Below are 23,183 nucleotides of genomic sequence, written 5' to 3'. Positions count from 1 at the left end.
GGGATGAGCCCTGGGGGACGCCGCAGATGATGTCCGTGGCTTTGGATCGGAAGGGTGGGAGGCAGATGCTCTGGGTTCTGCGGGAGAGGAAGGACGTGGTCCAGTCAAGGACCTTCTCTTGGATTCCGGCTTCTAGGAGGCGTGTTTTTAGAGTACGATGGCAGAACGTGTCGAAGGCGGCCAACAGGTCCAGGAGGATGAGGGCTGATGTTTCGCCGTTGTCTAGTTGGCGCCTGATGTCGTCTGTGGCAGCGATGAGGGCTGTCGCGATGCTATGGTTTTGTGTGAATCCGGACTGGGACGGGTCCAAGATGTTGTTGTCTTCCAGGTGGTGGGCCAATTGCCTGTTAGCGATTTTCTCGATGACCTTTGCCAGGAACGGGAGCAGGTAGATGGGCCGGAAGTTCTTATATCCTGGGGTCCGCCTTGAGCTTCTTGAAGAGGGCGTTGATTTCGGCGTGTTTCCAGATTTTCGTGAATGTCGCAGTTTGAAGGAGATGTTGATGACCTTCCGTAGTTGGGGTGCAATGGCTGCGTCTGCTTTGTTGAATACGTGGTGTGGGCACGTGTCTGACCGAGATCCTGAGTGGATGGAGTTCATGACCTTGCGTGTCTCGTCGTCGTTGACGTTGGACCAGGAGGTCAGGCGGATGGTGCTGGTGGTGTTCAAAGGGGGGGTGGAGTCTGGCCTACTCGGGCGGTTGTGGTGTTGAAGCTGTCTTGGATGTCAGCGATCTTGCAGTGGAAGAAGGTGGCTAGTGAGTCGCACAGTTCTTGTGAGGGTGGAATGTCGTTGGCGTTGGCGCTGGGGTTGGAGAGTTCCTTTACGATGCTGAAAAGCTCTTTGCTATCGTGTGCGTTGTTGTCCAAGCGGTCTTTGAAGGAGGATCTCTTGGCTAATCTGATGAGGTGGTGATGTCTGCGGGTGGCGTCCTTTTGGGCTGTGTGGTTGTCCGGTGTGCGTTCGTGGAGCCATATTTTCTCAACTTTCCGGCATACGCGTTTGGAGGTCTGGAGCTCGGCGGTGAACCAGGAGGCTCCTTTGCTGGGGTGGCTGTTGGAGGGTTTCTTGAGCGGGGTGTTGGCGCAGTCATCGATCCATTGTCTGAACTTGGGGGCTGCGGCATCTGGGTTGGTGGGGTCGGTGGGTGGGGTCTGGGCGAGGGTGGTGATCAGTCGATCTTCGGTGACTTTGTCCAGCAGCGGCGAGGCAGCTGTTGGGTGCAGTGGTGCGTGGTTGGTTTCTTGAAGGTGAAATGAATGCAGCGGTGGTCGGTCCAGTGAAGTTCGTGGTGTGATTGAAGGCGACGTGGGTGCCTGTGGAGAAGACGGGGTCCAGCGTGTGGCCGGCGGCGTGGGTGGGTGTGTTGACGAGTTGTTTGAGGCCTAGGTTGGCGCGGTTTTTGATCAGGGTGGCGGAGTTGGCGTCATTGTTGTTCTTGAGGTGGAAGTTCAGGTCCCTGAGGAGGATGTAGTCCGTGGAGGCGAGTGCATAGGTGCTAGCGAGGTCGGCGATGGAGTTGCTGAAATGAGCCCGTGGTCCGGGGGGTCTGTAGATGAGTGTTCCTCTGAGGGTGGTGTTGGGGTCGGTGTAAATCCGGAAGTGCAGGTGTTCGGTGGTGTTGAGGGTGTCGTCTGCGTGGGTGGTGACCTTGAGGGTGGACTTGTGGACAATGACTATTCCTCCTCCGGTTCCGTTGACGCGATCCCTGCGGGTGACCTTGTAGCCGTCCGGGATGGCTATGGCGATGTCGGTCGCCGAGGAGTCGTTCCACCAGGTCTCGGTCAGGAAGGCCACGTCTGGGGCAGAGGTCTCAAGCAGATCCCAGAGCTCGACGGTGTGTGTGCGTGCGGAGCGGGTGTTGAGGAGTATGCAGGGGAGGTGGTTGTGTTCGGTCCTTGGAGGTTTGGTGGTTCTGTCGCAGGTGAAGCTGCAGGTGAAGGGTCCGTGGGTCAATTTCGGGGTGGCCTGGAAGCAGGTGTGGTTTCGATCGGCGTTGGGTGCGTGGATGCTGCTGGTGTCGTAGTGGAGTCTGGTGTCTTGGCGTTTGTGGGGTCCAGGGGTTCTGGCGCTGGGTGCGGTCCAGGGCAGACGGGTGCAGACGGGCTCGCCTTAGGCGCGCCTTCGGCGCGCCAGCGGTGCGGTCACCATCTTAAGGGGAGCTGGGAGGGAGGAGCAGCTGGGAGGCGAGAGGCAGTGGCTAGCGAATGGGTGCCAGGGGGCGGGGCCGCAGGGGCAGCATCGGTGGTAAAAGAGAGCAGTGGGCATGGGGGCGAGAGAACAGCACCCAGGGATAGGCAGGAAAAACCAACCAAGGGTGCAGGGCACAGGGGCTGGTGGAGCTGCAGCGGCGGGGAGTGACCAACCTGGCAAGGTCAAGGGTCGCTCCCATACCAGGGATGGTGTTCCAAACGAAATGATTGATTGATTGATTGACATGACAACACAGTCTCCTTTACAAGCTTTTCCACTGCTTCCAACACAACCAATCTTCCTCACCATTTTGAAATCTCCAAACATTGCACTAGATAATCCTGTTATGCTTCCTCGATATTGTATGGCTTTGTTCCTCAGTGACATCCAAGTTTCATTTTTCCCCGGGGGAGGAGCTGGAACATTAGCTAAAATTGCAGTAAATGGTGTAGCAGCCAGCGATAAATTTAAAATCTGTGTACTACTTTAACTATTATGTATCACCCGTACTCTTGGTCTTATGGCACATGCCTTAGATGCTTTAGCTCTGGGTGGGATTGTGTGTGTTCGACTCGTGGAAATATTGGGAATCTCGATGGATTGCAAAGTTTTTTTGAGGGGGGCAAATATCCAGGTCGCTAGTGGAAATTTCATCTGAAACAGTCTGGATGCAACCATTTTTCACTTTCTCAACAGTCATTTTACCTGGAATGCAATTTTGCTCCACCCACCTGTCCCCTTGAAAAGTTACTTTATCATTAGATAAGATCGCCAATGAATCCACATTCAAAATTTCTTCTACTGATGAGATCTGTTTTTCAAGCACACCTACAGGCCCCGTAAGATGATTTAGCAGAGTCTTGCTTGCATTTTTGGGCTTACTCTGAGATTTGATGTATGACTTGCTATTGTCTTTCATTTCCCCATTTTATTCGCCCAATCTCAGAAAAGTGAAGAAGAAAAAAATGTGTCTTACTTGTAGCTCATGCATACAGGAGATAATGGTTCTGTGGTCGAGATCCGGGAGTTATACGAGTTTCCTGGGAAATGGAGACCAAGAGATGGGGTCCAGCCCAGCCTCCTTTGGTCTCAGACAGGCCCGCGCTTCGCCCGAGCACTGCCCGGGAATGCCTGTGCGCGTCCTTCGCTGTGGCAGCCCGCTACAGGCTTTAATGCGCCTCCGGGAGTGAAAAGAAGCGTCACTGGGGGCCCCACGGGCTGCTGGGACTCAGAGTCCTTGCTGTTGCCGGCCGTTCCCCTCACGGCATACGAGTCCGGGTCTGGGACGCGTTTCGTTCCAAACTGTGGGAACTTCGTCAGGGCTTGAAAAGTGATATCGGAAAATTCAGTCATCATAAACAATTCTTTTTCCTATTTCCAGCTCCATATGCTGGAAAAGGTCTTGGTTCCTCAGGGCATCATTATACCCATTATTGAATACCCTGATACGTATTCAGATCCTGTGAGCCGTAATTGCAGCATGTCACTTGTTGGCTCAGCTGTTTGTTTTTATGAGGAACTGTATTCAATGAAAGAAAAAGTATCAATAAAGGTTTTTGAACTAAAGAGACTAATTTAACCTCGTCACCTGGTGCACCTCCTGTTTGCTAAAAGGAATAAAGATCTGGAACACAGGGGCACCACACAACGGCAGGTACTGGAGTGATTTTGCGCAGGAATCTTGAACAAACTAAACAAGCATGAGGTGCAGATTGGAAGGTCTGCCGTTGGATTCTTTTCATTTTCTAATTTTGGCATTCTTGGCATGAAGGCACAGATTTCTGAAGAATGTTGGCATTTCTTAGAATATTATTGGGAGCCGTTCACATGCAATATCAGCTGCATGCAATCTATGAGATCACATTTCAGTGTTTAAAAAAAGGCCCTTTACATCTTACATTTTTGATGTAAGATACACCCACATGGCTATATAAACAACGCTATTCTCTTGATTTGGTCCCAATACATTAATTCACAGTGGACTGGACTTCACAGCTCGCTGCCACACTCTTGTCCTTCAACGACAGCAGACGCGGGAAGGTGCAATTGCCACTCACTTCCGAGGGTAACTGTAACCGTCAGGTATGCCTGCTATCCCCGTAGAGGCCCTCCCCTCCATCCTTTGTGGTTTGATAACTAATCTGAGGTGTTTGTGGAATACTATTTCTCAACAACACCACCTTGAGTCTAACTAAGGCTTGTCCCACAAGGTATATATTGTTCCTTTATCCCTGTCTGCTTCTTACTTCTGACGCTTATTCACTTTATTTATAACTCTTTTTGAACCTGAAGAAACCCCAAGGATCCTGTCTGGATCACCAGGGCATGAAACATGTCGACCCTACGACCTTTATCACTATTCACTTTCTCAGAACCAGACTACACCTCCTCATTGGTGGATGGTCAAAAGTTTGTTTCTCTGTTTTTAACCATACCAGACAGACCCAGGAATAAATTACCTTTTGGGGCAACATCAGCGTATTTTTAACCCACCCTTGCACTCACCCCACAAACCCTCACTCACTATTACACCTTTCTCCTTTTAAAAGATCTCTGCAAAAGAGCCCTCCTGCGGGTCCCGTGGGGGACTGCAGCGCCAACCCCACGTGGAGTACAAACGCCCTATGATGAAGCATGACACCTTAATGGGTGTGTGAGGGCAACTCTTCAAATGTGAGGAATTTACCCACCATCTATTATATCCTACCAGAGACCTATCTATCTTAGATGAGCCGTCTCCACTCTTGTATCTCTGTTCCAAGACAATCCATAGCCTAATGGGTTGGCTTCCTTCCATAGGAACGGTTACCCTTCAGTGTGTTTGATATGCGTTCTTGGGAGCAAGGGTAGTGGACCTTCTTTTTCCGCTCTGTGTCCATCTCTTTGTGAACTGTGTATTCTTGGCATGATGGCACAGACTTCTGAAGAAAGTTGGCAGTTCTCAGACTACTGTTGGTAGCCATTCGCATGCTATATCGGCTGCATGTAAGCAAGGCTATGGGATCACATTTCATTGGTTAAGAAAATAAGGCCCTTTACATCTTACACTTTTGAGGTAAACCGCCCCCATATGGCTATATAAACAACAATCTGTGCTGCTATGCTGCTACCCAGGCTATTCTCTTCATTTGGTCCAAAGACATTAACTCACAGTGGACTGGACATCACAGCCCTCTGCCACACTCATGTCGGGGAATCGCATCCAGGTAGCCTAACAGTACTCCTCAGGGTGCCATTTTTTCCAGGTCTCCAGCATGTGTAAGATCTAAGAGTCATCATGGTCCAGAGCTTTATGAAACGCCTGCTGCCATCTTCGCGTTTCAGTCACTATACTTCATCAAGTTATTCCTGTTGATCCACAGATAAAGTTCAAGCAAATGCATTATCTAGCCACAGATAATTCTATTGCAGCCATCGAAGTATTTAACTTTTGCTATCATTATATAAGAGTTGTGTAGAAAGTGGAGAGTTTTTTTAGCATAATCCTTGATGGGGTGTAATGTGAAGAGTGTGAAGATTGGCTTATCCGCAGCCTTGCAGATCGTCTTCCATTACATAGCACCATATTTTATAAGTTAGGGTTTGATTTGGCTCTGTGATGTAAGTGAACATACATTTTCAAAATTTTGTGAATAAAAACTATTAAATATGGGCAAGATTTAGTAAGGCTTTGCACAGACACAAAGAAGTCAATGCTGTTTGCAATCCAGCACAAAGGTGCTAAACCCCCAGAAAGGTGTCCTTTTTTCAGTTCAAATAATGCTCTATGCTACTTTGCACCAAGAGGGTATTTCAGGGGCAGAGCAGGAAAAGAAACCATGCCTTTTAACACAAAGACCAAAATAGTAAATTAGTCAGACCTGGCTTTCTGGCAAAAACGACACCTTACTTGAAGCAGGCACAAACAATAGGGAATGAGCTAGCTTCTTAAAATAAAAATGCATTGCATGTGTGGTGCTGTGTTCAGCACACATTCAGTATGAGGGAAACCTCTGAGGGTGTCAATACATCGAAGGTTGTACTGGAAGGGTAAGCTTTTAACATACATACTGTGGTAGATCTTAGTGATACTGACTTTAGTGCACATATTATTTTGCACTGTGATTGCGTTTGAATAGCGCATACCATCCCAGATCAGGTGCTCAAGAACTTTACGGCGAGTAGCACGCTACTCTGGAGCACAAGGTTAGTGGTTCATACAGTGCTTGTTCGTAGTTGTTGGGTGTTGGGATTAGTGTGGTGAGCTCAAGGCAATTTTTCAGACATTCAAAAACGTGATTATACTCTTGCCAATAAGGGTCGGTGTACTGTGGTCAGGGCCTGACTAGCCGTAGCGGGCACTGGGCGTTTCCAGGGTGGACTGTCAGCGTAGGGGCTGGTTTTCAGCCCCTGGGGGCGATTTTCTAACTGAGGGTCAGCAATATCGGCCCCCTGTAACAAAATCGTCCGAAACCGTCCCTAGCAAACAGCTCAGCTGCACGCCCCCTCCCAGTGGGCCGGCCAAGCAGTTTGCCAGGGCTGGTTTTTGTTCCCAGTCCGGCCCTGACTGTGGTTAAGGTAAATCTCTCATTGAATAGAAAAATCAACTCACACCAAAATGATCATAACAGTAAGTTGTTTTTCTAACAATATACCTCTGCTTTTGGTGACATGGGCAGACGGGGAGCCTAAAGAAGCCCTGGCAAGAATGCCTAATTCAGCCACACTCCCTCCATCTACTCACACAATACCAGTTACGGGTTTACAAAAATCAATAACATTTTTATAAAACAGGCAACAGAAAAAGCGTAATGTGTTTCTTTCCATATCAGGTGGGCATCTTTCTGCAACAAACAAGGTGATGCAGGTCGTTTATTGTGCCTGTCATTTGCTGGGTTGCTGGGAGGCCTTGGAGGCCGATTTTAAAAGCACAGGGCCGTTCCTAGTAACTCTGTCACTTGCCCAGCTCCTGAGGTCAATTGCAGCAGAGACAGGGCGGGCTTCAAGAGAAAGAGAGGAAGGGAGGAGGAAGGTAGAGAACGTTCAGAGAGGGGAGAAGAGAGATAGCAGAGAAAGACAGAGAGAATGAATGGATGAAAAGAGAGATGGTGACACGGGGAAATGAGAGCTGATGATGACATGATTGTATTGTTGAGTTGTAATAAAATGCAAATAAAAATGTTAAAAAAAAAATAAAAGAGAGATGGCGTTTCTTTTGGGGATCACCAGCTGGTTGGTGACCTTACGCTTTGTAATACAAGTATTGAACAGAAAGCTCCTATGAGTGGCTCTGAATTAACTTGTTATGGGCCAGACCAAAGTTTATGAGAATTATGCTTGGATAAGTGGCCATGGAACCCATTTATACAAAAGGTGATGAACAATTTCAATGCAGAAGCCAGCGGGGCATATTATCAACAATTATATCGCCACATTTCCGGCACTTATCGTCTGAAAATCGGCGATTTTCCTATTGCACAATCATCAAGGCGTCGCTAACATGCATTAGGGCATTTTAGCTGCGGTTTTTGTAACATTTCTCCTGTTAGCGATACACATAGCTAATGAGATGCAAAATAGGCGTTCCAATGAAAAACAACTTGAAAAAAGTTGCAAACACAACATTGCAGTATTTACAGCGTGCACCCGGAGCAACAGAGTGATAAAAAAGCGCTGTAACCACGGTTATCAGCGTATTCTTACGCCTGGTAAAAACTTGATTTAAGCATGTTTTGTATTGGAGGTGGATTGTCTTGTTAATTCCACAGTCCCCTATTAACAAGCTTTTCATTAGCGCTGTGAAATCATCGCTGGAGGTTTATTTGCGGTAAAAATCGCCGCAGCGCTGCGATAAATTTTTGTCTCTAACCAAGCAATAGCGATAATTATCGCTATTGCTTGGTAATATGCCCCACGGTTCCTAAGCGATTTCCTTCGCCTTGGTTGTGCAATAATAGCACTGTCGCACCATTCAGCTAGCGCAAATGCATTACTGAAACTGTCCGGCCTTCGATTAGTCTGTGAAAATTGCACTGCTCTGATGTAATATTGCTTATCCAGGCCTAGCCATTTTTGCAACATATCATAAACGTGTTACGAAACATTGTCCGCTGTAAGTAATGATTGTTTTATCTAACTGCAGCGTGTTTTGTTTTCTTGCAGTGTTAAGTCCTAAGGTGCTGGGAATAGCCATTGCGCGCTATGATTTTTGTGCGCGAGACATGCGAGAACTGTCTTTGCTGAGAGGCGATGTTGTGAAGATTTACACGAAGATGACTGCCAATGGCTGGTGGCGGGGCGAGACTAATGGAAAGGTAAGGAGGGCTGCAGTGGCGAGCCCTTTCATGTTCCAAGGCTGTAATGTTAATATAATACCTTACGCATTAAATGAAGTGCACCATTACACCTCATCAACCCTTTGACATTTTATTTAAACAACATTTCTAGGCCATATTTTCAAATCCTAATTTTATGTTCACTTTTTTACTACATTTAACACGTACTGAAGCTTAACATTGTCTAATATGCAGTAGATGTTGACATTTGTTAAATCATGAATGTTGTGTCTATAGTTAAGAAATTCTGCTCACTTAGAACATTCTCACAGGAATGTATTAACTAGTGGTCCTGGCTCGGCTCCAAGAAAAGTGTTTGTAAACAACTCCTAACAAAAGCCAAATTATGCTATTTAAAACAACCTTCAGACAGTGTGTGGTATAACAAATAAATGTGGAAAAAGGTGTATGTAATCATGGAAAAGACTGATGGGTTGATAAGTAGGCTGGGCCACTCACCTAGATCTATGGGTGACATGTTACAGTCTCAGCAGAGCAAGATCAGCCTTTTATTCTCGCTGGGTTTGAAAAATAAATACCTTTGAATTGGATTATGATAACAGCTATTATTAAAGTAGATATGATATTAAAATTCAGTTTGTGGTGTAAGCTCTGTGCTTTCAAATACTATTATTATTAGTGTTATTATTGTTATTAGCAGTAAGAAGCAAAGCTTTGTGCAAAAGCCACAAGAAGGCACAGAAATGGTTTAAAATGTAAAGCATTCATCTATATTATTTTAATCATTTAGAAGTAAGATTACAAAAGCATAAAACATGTCATACCTACAAAAGACATATTGGAAAAGAATGAAGGGCTATAAACAAAGCACAAACAGCCAAGGAAAACAGAATAAGATTTTAGCAAATCAAAATAAAATATTTTAAGTTGTTTTATTTCACACTGCTTAGGCAGTAATTCACAAATGAAAGTGTAGCTCCTGTTTGCTTTGCATTAATATATATCTTTCCATCTTACTGACCTCGTGTAAATAATGACAGCTGTTTAATTATTTTGGGCTGGATTTTCTGTCTTTCTTTACCCATGTTTATATCGAGGCTGAGGATGGAGGCATGAGTTTGTTTGCCCCAATTTCATTGCTTATGGACCGTGCTCTGGGGGGACCTGCCCTCCACAGCGTGAGGACTTACACACAGAGACGAGTGTACTGCACACATAAAACTTCTTTTTAAACAACTTACATTGGTGCAGTGGGCCAGCAACTGTAGCTAGCAGATACAACATGCCATGGTCTAATGTTTTGAACATGCCCCAGTGAACCTAACAATTATCCAGTGTTAGCATGTGTTTCTTTTTAAAGCTGCTTTATTAAAAGTTGAACTACAAGGAGAATGCAGCAATAATAATCAATTGATTTAAATGAGAACAAAAGAACTACTATGAATATACCTACAAGAATAGATACACCAGAATCGTGTGATTCAGTATTTCAGTGAAATAATATGTATCTAATTTATGTAATAAGCCTTTTGTAATTGTATTTTAAGGAGGAAAAGAAAGAAGAAAAAAGAATAGAAAAAAATACATTGATATTAACACAGTAGAAGCCTTACAGAGTTGTAAAAAAGGGACTATAAGCATATTAAAAGAAACGCTACAGGCAAGCCAATATAAAGTGGTATTCTTAAATAAATAATAGAAATTTGTAGCAAATTGGGGTCCACCTGCTTAGTCCAGTTGATGTTTCTCAACTGACTACACGTTTTGTGGATGTTTACTGTGAGTGAGTCACACTACCTGAGTCTCATTCACAGTAATTGGACTGAGCATGTTAACCACCATGTGAGAAACCAGGAGCTGTTTGCAGTGTCACCCCACTTTCTGCCCCCATTTTGACTGCTAGATGCTGGTTTTCTGACTATGATCGTCTCCTGGGCTCTGCTAACCAGACCCAGGGCCTGTTCTCTGCTTAAAAGTAAATGGTAATTAGGTATAACAGCAATTGGTACTGACAACCAATATGTAGGTCCCTAGTTCATAGCAGGGCATGTAGGTCTAGAGGCACAGTAGATTTAATATACTTAAGTGTGCACCAGGGTGGTGCCTTCTGTCATTTTAAAAGCCAGCCCTGCCTTGCAGGCTGCTTTTAAACCAAAATTAAATGCAAATGCAACTTTGGAATTAAAGGTATGTGCAAAGTCTCAAACTATCATATGTTTACACATAAGTCACCCCTAAGGTCTCCCTTAAGTGCCCCGGGTGTAGGGTGACTTGAAACTATAAGCAGAGACATTATAAAAGCTGATTTATATGCCCTGGTGAGGTAAAACATGCCAATTTTATTTTCCCCATTGTAGAACACTGGCTCCATAGGCTAACATGGGAATCCTTTATTAAAGTGTAACTATTGAAAGAAAGGAGCTAAACATATACTTAAACGAGCTGTAGAACTTTCTTTTCGGTAAGCCAAACTCCAGTCTTTCAGCAGCCCTGCTCTGATTGGTCATCCTATGACAGGCTGAGCCAAGCTGTCTTAATGAGGTGGGAAGTGGCCTGACTAGAGACAAAGGATTTCCTGTGGAAGGAGAACTGTGAGCTGCAGAACAAAAGGCAGGATGGGGATGGAGAAGCCAAACTGATATTCAAAGAGGTAAGGGCAATTTAGGACAGCACATGCTCACCCTCACATCCTGCACCCCCAGCCAGGCAAGTGCATCAGGAATTAGATTAGCAGAGGGGCTGGAAAGGGAGTGTTAGGGAAATTTAGCTACACCAGTGAGGTGGATTAGCCAGATCTTTAATTCTAGGAGAAAGTTTCTCCATTTTGGATTTTAGAAGAATAGTGTTTTCTGGGGCAAGAATATGCCAGGAGGAAGTTGTCATACTTCTGGGTGTCACCCTGTACCCCCATTGGTCAGTGGTACATCACAGCATGTTTCCCTAGAGCAATGGATCAATATTGGAGAGCTGCACATCAACTCAGGTCCCTACCTGGAATAATCAAAAGAAGGACTGTCCTGCTGAACCCCTGACCTTCACCCAAGAGGACTGCACTCATAAGGACTGCGCCAGCTGCACACCTTGGCGTTCCCCAAAGAGGACTTTGCCTGGCTACAAAAGGAATAAGGAAAGGACTCCCTGACAGCAACAGGTACAAAAGAGCTACAAGACATCCCTGCCTGGAGTAATCAGGAGAAGAAGGACTGCTCTGCTGGAACCACTAGTGTGCACCCCAAGAGGACTGCTCTGATAAGGACTGCACCAGTGGTACACTTTGGAACTACAGCCCTAAGGACTTTGCCTTGCTTGAAAAGGATTAAGGAGGGACTCCCTGAAAGCAGCATGTAGAAAAGAGCTACAAGAGTTCCCTGTTTAACACTACAGAAGAAGAAGGGCTGCCTTGCTGGAACCCTGTCCTGTACTCAAAGGTCTGCATGCTACATGACTTCACTTGCTGCACACTTGGAACTACAGCCCTAAGGATGTTGCTTTGCTTAAAAAATGGAATGAGTAGACTCCCTGACAGCAACAGGTTAAAAGAGCTGCACCTGCGTCATCTCCACCATCTGGAGTGTGTCATGTGAACTTTTAAGGATTTGACCAGGTGCATTGTGGAAAATGTAGTCCCAACATTCCAAGGACCTTCTCAGAGCATCTAGACCCTTGGATTGGTGTTTTGGACACTTTGAACCCACAAGAGGAACTTCAGGATGAAGTTCCAAAAGTTTGGAGCAACGCTTGTTAAAAACTCAGTAAGTTGACGTGGTGCGTTGTGGTAGTTGTAGCCCCAGACCTAAGAGGAAAACCAGAGCATCTGAACCCTTGAACTCAAGAAACACTTGTGGAAGTAAGTGTAAATGGGTTGCATCGTGGATGGCCTGAACTCTGGAGTTTCCCATGCTCACAGGTAGCCTATCACAGAAGGGACTCTCCAGGGATTGGTACTGCCCTGGGGAAGGCTCTAATATGTGAGTGGTCATTCATGGTGTGGGTATGTAGTTCTTACTAGGTTTGTGGTGCTTTCACAGTGTTACACATTATAGGTAAAATCTGCACTTAAATACAGTTTTGCTCCACTTAGGCCTCAAGGGTCCAGTGAGGGATCTATTTGGAGTAAAACATGCACCCTGGGGATAGATTTACAGTTTCTAAAACTCTGTTTACACTTATTAAGGCACCTTAAGATTTGTCATAATTCTCTGACTAAGCTCAGAACCTGATTCCAGCCCTTTGTCTCCCCATTTCGCCAAGTTATTTACTCTACTCCCTAATAGAGGAATCAAAGGCCTCCTCCCATATAGAGCAGTTAGTAGTGATTGACCCAGTTCCTGGGAAAGATAGGGGTGGGGAGGAAACCTCCACCTTATAATTAGATTGTCACACTACTCCTGGGCTGACACAGCCCAGGTTGACTGGAACAAAGAAAAGGGGCCAAACCCCTGACATTAACACTGAAAGGACTCTCATTTGAAATTTTGATGGGAAGGAATCAAACAGTGGTGTCAGCCATGGGTGGAGTGGAGGCACTCATGAGAGGTCTTTCCACAGACAACTTGCAGTCAGCATTCTGGATTGTTGCAGAATGCTGTATAGGAGGGTTTGGACAGGGGTGGAGTAAATATGTTGCACCCTAGAATTGACCTGGATGCCTAGGCTTATAAACTTTCAACTCCAACTTAAAAGCTGCTGCACAAGGGGGAGACTACTGAGAAGACATCAGATCTGGGAGTGATGAAGGCAAAAGAAAAAACACCTGATGTCCTCCAAAGATGGACTTTGGCTTCAGCTGATCCCTAGGACTAGGATGGGTGTCTCCAGGGCCAGTGGCACTGGTGCCCTTATGCCTTCCTAGGGACAGTAGGGGGAAAGAACCTGCTGGGGTATCCTGGATGGTAATGCTGAGACTTTTATGGACTGGGCCTTGACTCTGCTGACACACGGGTGCTCTTCAAGAAGCTAGGTGGCTCTGGGGACTGGGGAGTGGTGCAGGGCAGATGTTCAGCTGACTACATGTGGAGGGGCTGTGGAAGATGCCCCCCAAGCAGAAGGGAGCACCTGCCACCCAGGCAGAGAAACAATCTGGTGCATAGTGGTAGAAAACCCAGCTCTTTTTAAAAGTGCCCTTTAGAAAGCAGGTAGGCCTGACAAAAATGCTCTTTGCAACTAGGGATGTCCAAAAGGAGTAGAGTGAGCCAAAGGTAATCAAAATCGATTGGACAGGCCACAAGAAATGGGCCTATGAAGTCTAGCTCTCTGGAATAAAACAATTTGAAAATGAAGAGTATGGTGCTTTGCTGCTAATTCCTCAGTTTCCCTAGGGAGGGCCAAGGTCTTGGTGGGTGGGCAACACAATTGATCTGCTATTATTCATGGGGATGGTGTGTGTGTGATACCGCCTCTAAAGCATACCTTTTGCCCCTGGGGACTCCCATCTCCCCAGGCATAAAATAGTGCATCCCCTGGGATCGAAGCAGTAACCTGGGGCAGCATACTTGCCTGCTACTACTCTGCCCACTTCCATCACAGTGAGGGCAGAGTGCCTTGATTCTGACTGCAAGTAGAAGTCAGAGAGGGAGTTGTGGTCCCTGCTCATGCAGGAGCCCAGAACAGTGTGGCTGGCTGGCTCATGTGCACCGCACACAGAGTGTATCACACTTAGGAAGCCTGCAGGGTGTGGGAGTCTTATGGCTCCCCCAGTGGCCCACAACATTGCTAAGGCTGTGGGTGCCCTGGGTGGAACCGGATATTCAAAAACCAAGAAAAGCTTTGGCATGTAGCCACCATTAAGACAAAAGCAAAGCAACAAGTAGTTCATAAAAACTTGACTATTCTGGCACAGAGCAACCCATAGTCCCACACAAGGGGATTCAATTTGCATATCTGTTCCTTGTTATTCTCTACTGAGGGGCCTCACCAAAGACGATCCCAGTGTGTTTGGTGGGCTGCATGGTGTGTAAAAGCATCCATTGAATGTTTTTTTATTACTAGGCCAAGTCCACAGGAGTCTTAAATTGATGATTCCTGGAGCGGTTTCATTGATATTCAGCACTATTTTAGCTGGAGCTTTTGCCGTTGGTTCTGGAATGCAGGAACCCCTTATGGTTAGTCCTATGACAGCAGTAGCAGTACAACCATATTGAAAGAAAGACCCTGGCACACCTGTTTGAAACTGAAATGCTTTATTTACAATGTTGATGTTGACAATCCAATGCTTACCATTGTGTGGGATGCAGAGAGCAGGCTGGGCCGCCGGAGCTTGGGGCTTCCCCCTCAGTCCCCAGTGATAGTGTTGTTGGTGCCCTTGGTGGGCAAAATACCCCCAACTTTGGTTGAGCCAAGCACTGGGAGATGGGGTGCCCGGGGCGGAAATCGGCCTGAGGAGGGGGCACCTTGAATATGGTGCTGGGAATGGTGAACCCGGGACTAAAATCTACCCAGGGAGGGGGGTTCCTTGCCCCCTCCCCTTCAATTTAGTGCTTGTGCCCATGAAATGGGGTCCCCTGGCCAAAGATTTGCAAGGGGAGTTGGGTCATGGGCCCCCTCCACTTCACTATACTGTCAGGCCCTGATAGATAAGGTCCCTAGGGGCAAAATCAGCCCAGGTAGAGGGGCTGCATGCCCCCTTCAAAATAGTGCCATAATCAGCCTGGGGAGGGGGGTTCATGCCCTCTGCCCATAGAAAATTAACTGGGCCCCATTGGATTCGGTCCTCGGAGCCAAAATTTGCATGTGAAGGGGAGTTGTGTGACCCCCTCCCATAAACATTGTCCTGTGCCTTGGGCATGTAGTCCTTGGGTCATAAATTGGTCTGGGGAGGAAGGGCCACATGGTCCCTCCCCAAACAAGCACACTGTACCCAGGGGTTGGGGTCCCCAAAGCTGAAATTGTCCTTGGAAGGAGGGCCGCATGTTCCCCACCCCAAACAAGCATGCTGGGTCCCTGGGAACGGGATGAAAGAGTGGCCCTGGGGGATGGGGTCCCCAGGACCTAACAAGGCTTGGGGAGGGGTGCTACATGGCCCCTCCCCTTTGTTTAAATAAGTGGCCAGGTGGGATAGTGCCCCCAGTACTGGTAATAGTTCGGGCACACAGCTCTCCTCTCCTTTAATTAAAAAAGGAGACCTGCACAGCATGGGGTTGGGTGCATGTGAGTGTTTGGCCACAGGGCCCATCCATGCACAGTAGAGGTTGTATCATAATTAAATATTACTTTATGTTAAAAAAGAAACCTTTAGAAATTCACTGTAAAAAGCAAAGGTTATTATTGGTAGGTGTGATAAAAAGATCTGTTTTTCTTTTTTTAAACTTAGCAATTCACTGAAAAAAACGAAGTTTAAAGTAAGTTTATAGTCAGGTGAATTTTGTCAGTGAGAACATTAATGTTTTTTACTTTAAAAAGCCCACAGAAATTCACCATTTATATGTAGTAGCGCTAACTATACCTGTGCCCCCGCCATGCACGGCTTATGACCTCACATTTGACATCACTTATGACATCATCTGTGATATCACTGAGGACATCTCAAATGACATCATTGAGGTTTTATAGTTCCATACATACATATTTTGAAAACAATATTTAGTAAACAGTATGACCTCCAAATTTGTCAATATTGAATTTTTAGCCACAGACCCCACGGTAAGATGACAAAATAAAAATAAAAACTGGAATAGGAGTGTTTGGATTAGACATATAGTAATATATCATCTGCATGGATTGTACATTTTATTTCTACATCCTTGTTTTTATAACCAATAAAAGTGTTTTGTCTACAAATGACCTCCACAAATGGTTCTAGAAATAATATAAAGAGTAATTCCCTTTTGGGCACCTCTCTTTTACTGAAAACAGAAAGATTGTATTCCATTAACAAAAACTGAGGTTTTGAGGGCAGTTTAAAGCATGCTAATATCTTGTACAATCTTAGGACAAAAAGCATGCTCTTACTAGGTTTTCAACATAAAAACTCAATAAACATATTTGAAAGCCTTCTCAACATTGAATGTTTTAGCCACCAATAGATGCAAGTGTTTTGAATTACCATCAATTATATGCAAAGAAGCTCTATAGTTCTCTGTAATATAGGTCTCTTGAACAAATCCAGATTGTTCTGGGCCATTAAATCAAAAATAAAGTCATTGAGGCATAGTGTGATCTCAGTTCTATTCTGTTGTACCACCATTCTATCTACTTGTGTTAGGAGGTAAAGCCACTAGTACTGGGATGTTTGTGTTTAACAGAGCTGAACTGAGTAGGGTGGAATCACAATGTTGCGGAAGTACTTCACTGGTGTAGGATGACCCATTTTGTGACAGGAATGCCAGCCTTAGAATTACAGTCTGCCAGGACAGCAATACTATCTTTGAGCAGAAGAGGAGGATTGAGTCTGTGAGGACAACATAAATGAGTGGGTCTGAGAGTGGGGGATAAAGTGGCCATTATATAATATTTTTTAGAGATTCCACTTGGTCCAGGGATGTGAGGAGTGTAGGTTAAACAGGGAAAATATATTTGGGGATTCCTGCATGTGAGACAGTCAACTACCACAGCAACACTCAATTTTGTTAGATAAAATAGTGAGAGCAACAGTTGCCTAGTTGTTGTTCATCATGAGTGCAGTTAAAATTAAGTGAAAGCGAGTGTGGGTGAGTGTAGAACATGGTGAAATGATATGGAAAAACAGTACTGATCCATTGAAGGAGAATTGTGTTGCAAGTGTTGAAGAGAGAGAACTTATCCTGCTCTGAAAGTATTACAAATGATAGCAGAGGGATTGTGAGAGGACTTGAAGGAGTAAGGGGTGCTGCTAGGAGATCACGGCCACAATTGTGAAGGTGGCAGATGTAAGGGGATGGGACAAATATATTTGATTGGATGTTATTGAATGATGTTGAGGGGATTAATTGAATATTGTTGAAGGACATTGACAAGAAGCTTCTAAGGTTCAGGCATTGAAGAAAAGAATCAGTCTTGGGAATTTTTTTATTTTGGGGTCAATTTAAGAAGAGGGATGTCGTGACTAAGGGAAAGAGCAGTCGAGGTTTGGATACTCTGAAAAGAAGAACATGGGAGAAAGGCAAACTGAGTTCACTAAGATTGTTGCAACCGTGGAGACTGGTTCATTGGAGGCTTGGCTGAGAGAGAGGAGCCAGGTTTTCCAGGTCATGCAAAGAAGGAGAGTCCTTCAGGTTTGCATTAGAACTGCATCCGGGGTAACTTATGCAGCCGGGTGGCAGTAGAAAGTTGTCTCACACTTATTAAGCTGAATGGTTCCTACTAGCTTAGATCCATCATTTCACTGCAGATTTTTTGTTCTACCTTTATCCTTCATGTTTCCTAATTGTAATGACTTGTTTGCCTTAATACCGGCATTCAAGTTAACTTACACCTGCTGTGTGATATTCAATGCAACCACCACGCCTCAGCATCTCCTGAGCTCTAGAAATATTTCTAGGTACTTTGTAGGTTCGCTATTGATATTCGCTGACAGAGTATCAGTCAGACTTTCTGTAAGAATGGTGTGTACAAATTCTTTAGGATCGCCAAGGGAGAGAGTGCAAGCTTCAGCCAAAAAACATATAAATGAGTGGAATGCACAACATGTGGTTCGGTATGTTTTCTCTCTCTCTTCCACCATCCCTATTTCTCTTATGTACAAACAAGTAGTTTGGAAATTCCTATTTCTTTGATTACTGTTCCTACTTCGTGGTGAGTGGTGGAATAGCATCTGAATTGCCAACACCCACACAGGTACAAACGTGGTTGAGACAAGAGATAGAAAAGGGGATATATTAGGAATTGTGAAAGCAAAACTGTGAGTTTTAGGAGAAGCGAGAATGCGTGCAGTAGAGCTGAAGGCAGAGTTGATGATGATGAATCAGGAGTGGATCCAGGAGCCAGAATGCAGTGATTCAAGAAAGAAACCCATCCCAGCAGAATGAGCGCTAGTGTAGCAAAGTGTTGGGGTTAGCACAAGTATGTGCAGGAGGGTTTGAAAATAGGCAATTACATTTTTCCAAGTTCTTATCTCAGGCTTAAATCATAATTTTTCCAGTTATCATCAGAGATGGGTAAATGAACCTTGGTGAGTGAAGATGGGATGGTGGAGAGTTTCTCTCCATAAGGATTCTTGAACTTCTGTGTCATGATCATAACCAAGAAAGTCACATATGAGGAAGTATGATGAAAGAACCTGAGGTCTGGTTTTAGGCTGCGATTTTTCCGACTGTGAAATTGGTACGTAAATAGCATTTCAGGATGCTGTCTTATATGCCTATGCTTAAAGTTTGTAATAGTGTTTTTGGAATGATTAGGTGGGTAATGATAAGGTAGGAGTTTGCTCCTGATGTGAGTAAATTGCTAGGTATGCAGCGAGAGGTATGATTGCAGAGTGTCTATCAGGATCTGCACACAAATGGAGGTAAGACCCTTGAGTAATCAATTATAAAGGATGGCATAGTAGTTCTAATTGATTAGTTTATAGTTTTCTTTGGATCTTAAGGAAAAGTCCTTAGCACTTTTATAAAGGTGAGAGAGAAGACTAGATGTTTGTAGGCTTTTAGAACTACTAAGACATATTGATCCTCCAATTTTAGCATTCTATAAATGCTCAATTATTCTTTCCTTTAGAAATTTAGCATTAGTCATATTACTTATATTCCTATTAAGAAAGTGCAGCACTCCTCCTTTAATGCTGAAGAAGTCTCCTCTAGGCCTATTTATCTTTGTATATTGGTAATTGTTTTTTTTCTTTGGTGGATCAAGGGCCAGATGTAGGTAAATATCATTTACCGATTCTAAAATACCGAATTTTACCGACTCAGGATTTTAGAATCGGTAAATGATAGGTAGCTAATGATTCGGTACATTTTACCGAATCGGTATTTCCCATTCATTCATATGGGCCTGGATGCCCATAGGAATTAATGAGAATTACCGATTAGGTAAATACCGAATCTGTAATAGGGGGTAGACTTACAAGGGTGGCAGGGTGTCACATTGACACCCTGTTGCACCCCTGTATAGTGCATGGGTGCACATGTGACACACATGTATGTCTGCCACATGGCACAGTTGAAAAAAGCACAAAATTGTTTTTTTTAAGGTTTTCGATATTTACCACCAACTATTAGTTGGTGGTAAATACCGAATCCTTAATACATATGAGCACTCTTAGATGTGCTTGCTACATATCATCTACCGATTCGGTAAATACTAAATCGGTAAATACCGATTTGGTAACATACGATTCGGAATTTACCGATTCGTATTTACCGAATCGGTATTTTTTTGGCTCCTACATTACAAATTCCCAATACCGGACGGTAACGGCTGAAATTCTGTGATTTCGGCCTTTACCGACCGTATTGGACGACCTACATCTGGCCCCAAGTCTCCAGGGATAATGAATGCAGATACTCAACTGACCATTCAGAGAAACCTTGCACTCTTCAGATCAATGGTCACATATTTATCTAGGCAAGACTGTGGGAATTGTAATTTCTGATGAAGATACAGCTGTCTAAAAAGTAGTCTTTTTTGTTGTTGTCATGTCAGGCAGAAAATACCGTTACTAATTCTATTCTTTTTTTTTGATGCAGTAACCATTGCTGTATTTTAATTAACACACGCTAAATCAGCACATATTTTCAAGAGAGGAGCACACGTCAAAGTTCAGTTACTGTGCGCCTCTCGTACTTCATCCAGCTAAATTGTCAACCTTTTTTCAAAGGACAAAAAAAAGAAGAACTATAAACATTGTAGAGGAGACAATCAGAGATATTGCCTAAAGTGGAGAGAGCATCTAAGAAATCCAGTCATCTAAAACAGATTAAAAAAACATTATGGTAATGCCCTGTCTTAACCTTGTTCTACATTCATCATTATCTAAAATAGATATTTTAAAAAAGCACATGTTGAGAAATTCATGCCATTAGACCATTGGACTGAAAGCCTCTCTTAATAAGCAATATCGCCCCAGCAGCAGTCTAGAAAGAGAGATTTCAAAGAAGTCAATCCCTGCTACGTTAGGTTGGATTAAAGTTGAGTGCCCCAATAGAATTAATTTCGGGTCCCAAATAATATCAACATGAAAGATCCTGGTAAACTTCCCAAAGATACGGTCCCAATAGTTCATATAGACATACATGCTGCGAAGATATGGACAGCTTCCGCGCCGTCAGCACAGCACGGAAACATTTGCCATCTTGTCTCAACTTCATGATGTATAAACAGTGTGGCATGTCATAAGTCATAAGTTATTAATACATTTAATATAATGGGTCTTAACTCGAGAAACATTATGGACACTCTGCGCAAGGGAATTTTTGAGCTGGTTGTCATCATAAGTCGCCCCCATCCAAAGGTGCCTTCTCCACTTATCCACCCTTACCTGACATGGATCAGTCCTCCACTCGAGATCCACCTAAGAGATCATCTTGTAAGCTAAACTGATATTCCCCTTAGGAGGGCTTCACTTTAAATAATCTAGAAAGCTCTTCTGGGAACAGCTAATCTCATCTGTTTTGACACTTGCAAGAAATGTTGAAATTATAAATATCTAAATAAATGCGTATACGAGGAAGGGAGACCTGTTGCTACAAGATCTCATAGGATAAAGTATGCCACCCGCAAACATTTGTCCCAAAGTAAAGACTTAGGGCCAGATGTAGGTGGGAGATTTTGGCCATTTACCGGCCGGTAACGGCCGAATTCGGCCGTTACCGACTGGTAAATGGCCATGGAGATGTAGGGGGATAAAAAAAATGCATTTTCGGTAATTTTACCGAATCAGTAATTTTACCGATTCGGTAAAATTACAGAATCGGTAAAATTACCAATTCTGTATATTTTACCGAATCGGTAAATATACCGGTCGGTAAAATTACCGAAAATGCATGTTTGGTATGTAGGTGCCAATTTTAACATTGACACAGGGCTTTGCAAACCCGTATTTTACCCTGCAATACAATTGCATGGTAAAATACCGATTCAGGTGTACATGCACTTCTGTGCATGTACACCTGTGCCATGTGGCACACATACATGCCCTAAGGGCACACAAGCCTAAAACAGGGGTGCCAGAGGGTGTCAAAGTGACACCCCCTGCACCCTTGCAATATTCGGTATTTACCGATTCGGTAAATACCGAATCGGTATTTGATATTAAATCCTATGGGCTTCAAGGCCCATAGGATTCAATAGCAAATACCGATTCGGTATTTACCGAATCAGTAAATACCGATTTTTACCGATTCGGTAAAATTTACCGAATCGGTAAATACCGATTTTTACCGATTCGGTAAAATTTATTGAATTGGTACCTACATTAGAAATACCTACTCTTAATTACCGAATCGGTAAAATTCGGTAATTAAGAGTCGGTATTTCTGATTTTGCTACATCTGGCCCTTAGAGTCTTCCCAACTTACTCAAGAAAGCTATGCTGGATAAACAAAGGCATATTTGGGTTATAACCCAAACAGGTATATTGATTAGGGGTAGTAAAGTCAGGAAATGTTTTTTGAGATGAGTCCAGATTACATTAAATGCCCTCAAGATCTTAAACTTGGTCCTCTTGAAATACACAGTATCAATAATACCGGTGCAGTTTACAATACAATCCCCCTAGGGTAAACAATTTGAAAGCATTAGCCCCGGAGTCCATGCTTTCCTGGCAAGAACTGAGGTAAGTCATGCAATAAAAGTGGCCAGATAATAGACTCCCTAAAACTGGTAGAGAGACCCCACCTCTATCCCAGGGTAACTGAAGAAACTGTATACTACTCTGCTCAGCTCCAAATACATTGCTGCCAACAACCTTCTGTTTTATTGAGGGAGACCTAAGAAAGGTAAAGGGGTATGCAACTAAAGAGACAGAGATATCGGGTATGATGATCATTTTGATGAGGTTACACCTCATGATCAAACCTAGGTGTAATCTATTCCATTTATTAAAAACCTCAATTGACTGTTTATGAACTTTACCTAAATTATACTCAATGATCCTCCATCTGTAAAGTCAGTTCTGCACCCAAGAATGTTGCCAAATGCACCCACCTTTTATCTTGGGCAGGAGCGGTTACATTTCCCAAGACCTATATTTTATATTAAGAGAGATGACCAAATTGTCTTGCAACAGAATTGTTTGTCTAAAGAGCAGCAACTGGGGTAGGAGATAAAATTGCCACATCATCTACGTAAGTAAGAACTTTCAACTCACAACAATGTAGGTGCAATTAACTGATAGTCTCAGACGACTTGAAAGCTTGGATATAAGGCTCAATATATAGCGCAAAAAGGTGAGGTGAGAGTGGGCACTCCTGCTGAGTACCTCTGGTGATTTTGACAGGATCCAAGAGGGTACCAGCACAGAGAACTCTAATCTTCAGACCACCATAGAGTTGCTGAACCCGAGATATAAACTGAAGGCCGAAACCTGAAGCACCCATAACTGTTGATACAAATGGCCAGGAAACCTGATAAAATGGCTTTTCTGCCCCTACCATTACAATTCCAACAGGAGCCCCATCATCCAAAGCTTCCTCCAGCGCGATAATTGCTGTGTTAACATGTGAGGTTTTATCGCATCCATGTATCAACTTATGCTGGTCCCGATCAACCAATCTAAAATCCAGGTATAAATCTTGGATTCAGGGTTGATCTAGAATATCGGATGATAGGAGTCATAATGCATAGCGTCTGACCCTTTTTTA

The 23,183-nt window shown here is 44.1% G+C and overlaps 1 protein-coding gene across 1 annotated transcript in view; it reads left to right on the top strand.

Moving 5' to 3' along the window:
* The window catches only part of VAV3 (vav guanine nucleotide exchange factor 3), a 1,223,230-nt gene that overhangs the window by 1,173,955 nt on the left and 26,092 nt on the right, over positions 1-23,183 (top strand). The window contains exon 26 of the mRNA XM_086953893.1: positions 8,336-8,487. Within this exon, the coding sequence (XP_086810019.1) occupies positions 8,336-8,487 (152 nt within the window). The remainder of the gene's footprint in view (positions 1-8,335; positions 8,488-23,183) is intronic.

Source organism: Lissotriton vulgaris, chromosome 1_1, assembly GCF_964263255.1.
Source record: "Lissotriton vulgaris chromosome 1_1, aLisVul1.2, whole genome shotgun sequence".
Taxonomy (NCBI): domain Eukaryota; kingdom Metazoa; phylum Chordata; class Amphibia; order Caudata; family Salamandridae; genus Lissotriton; species Lissotriton vulgaris.
This window is presented reverse-complemented; position numbering and strand designations above follow the sequence as displayed.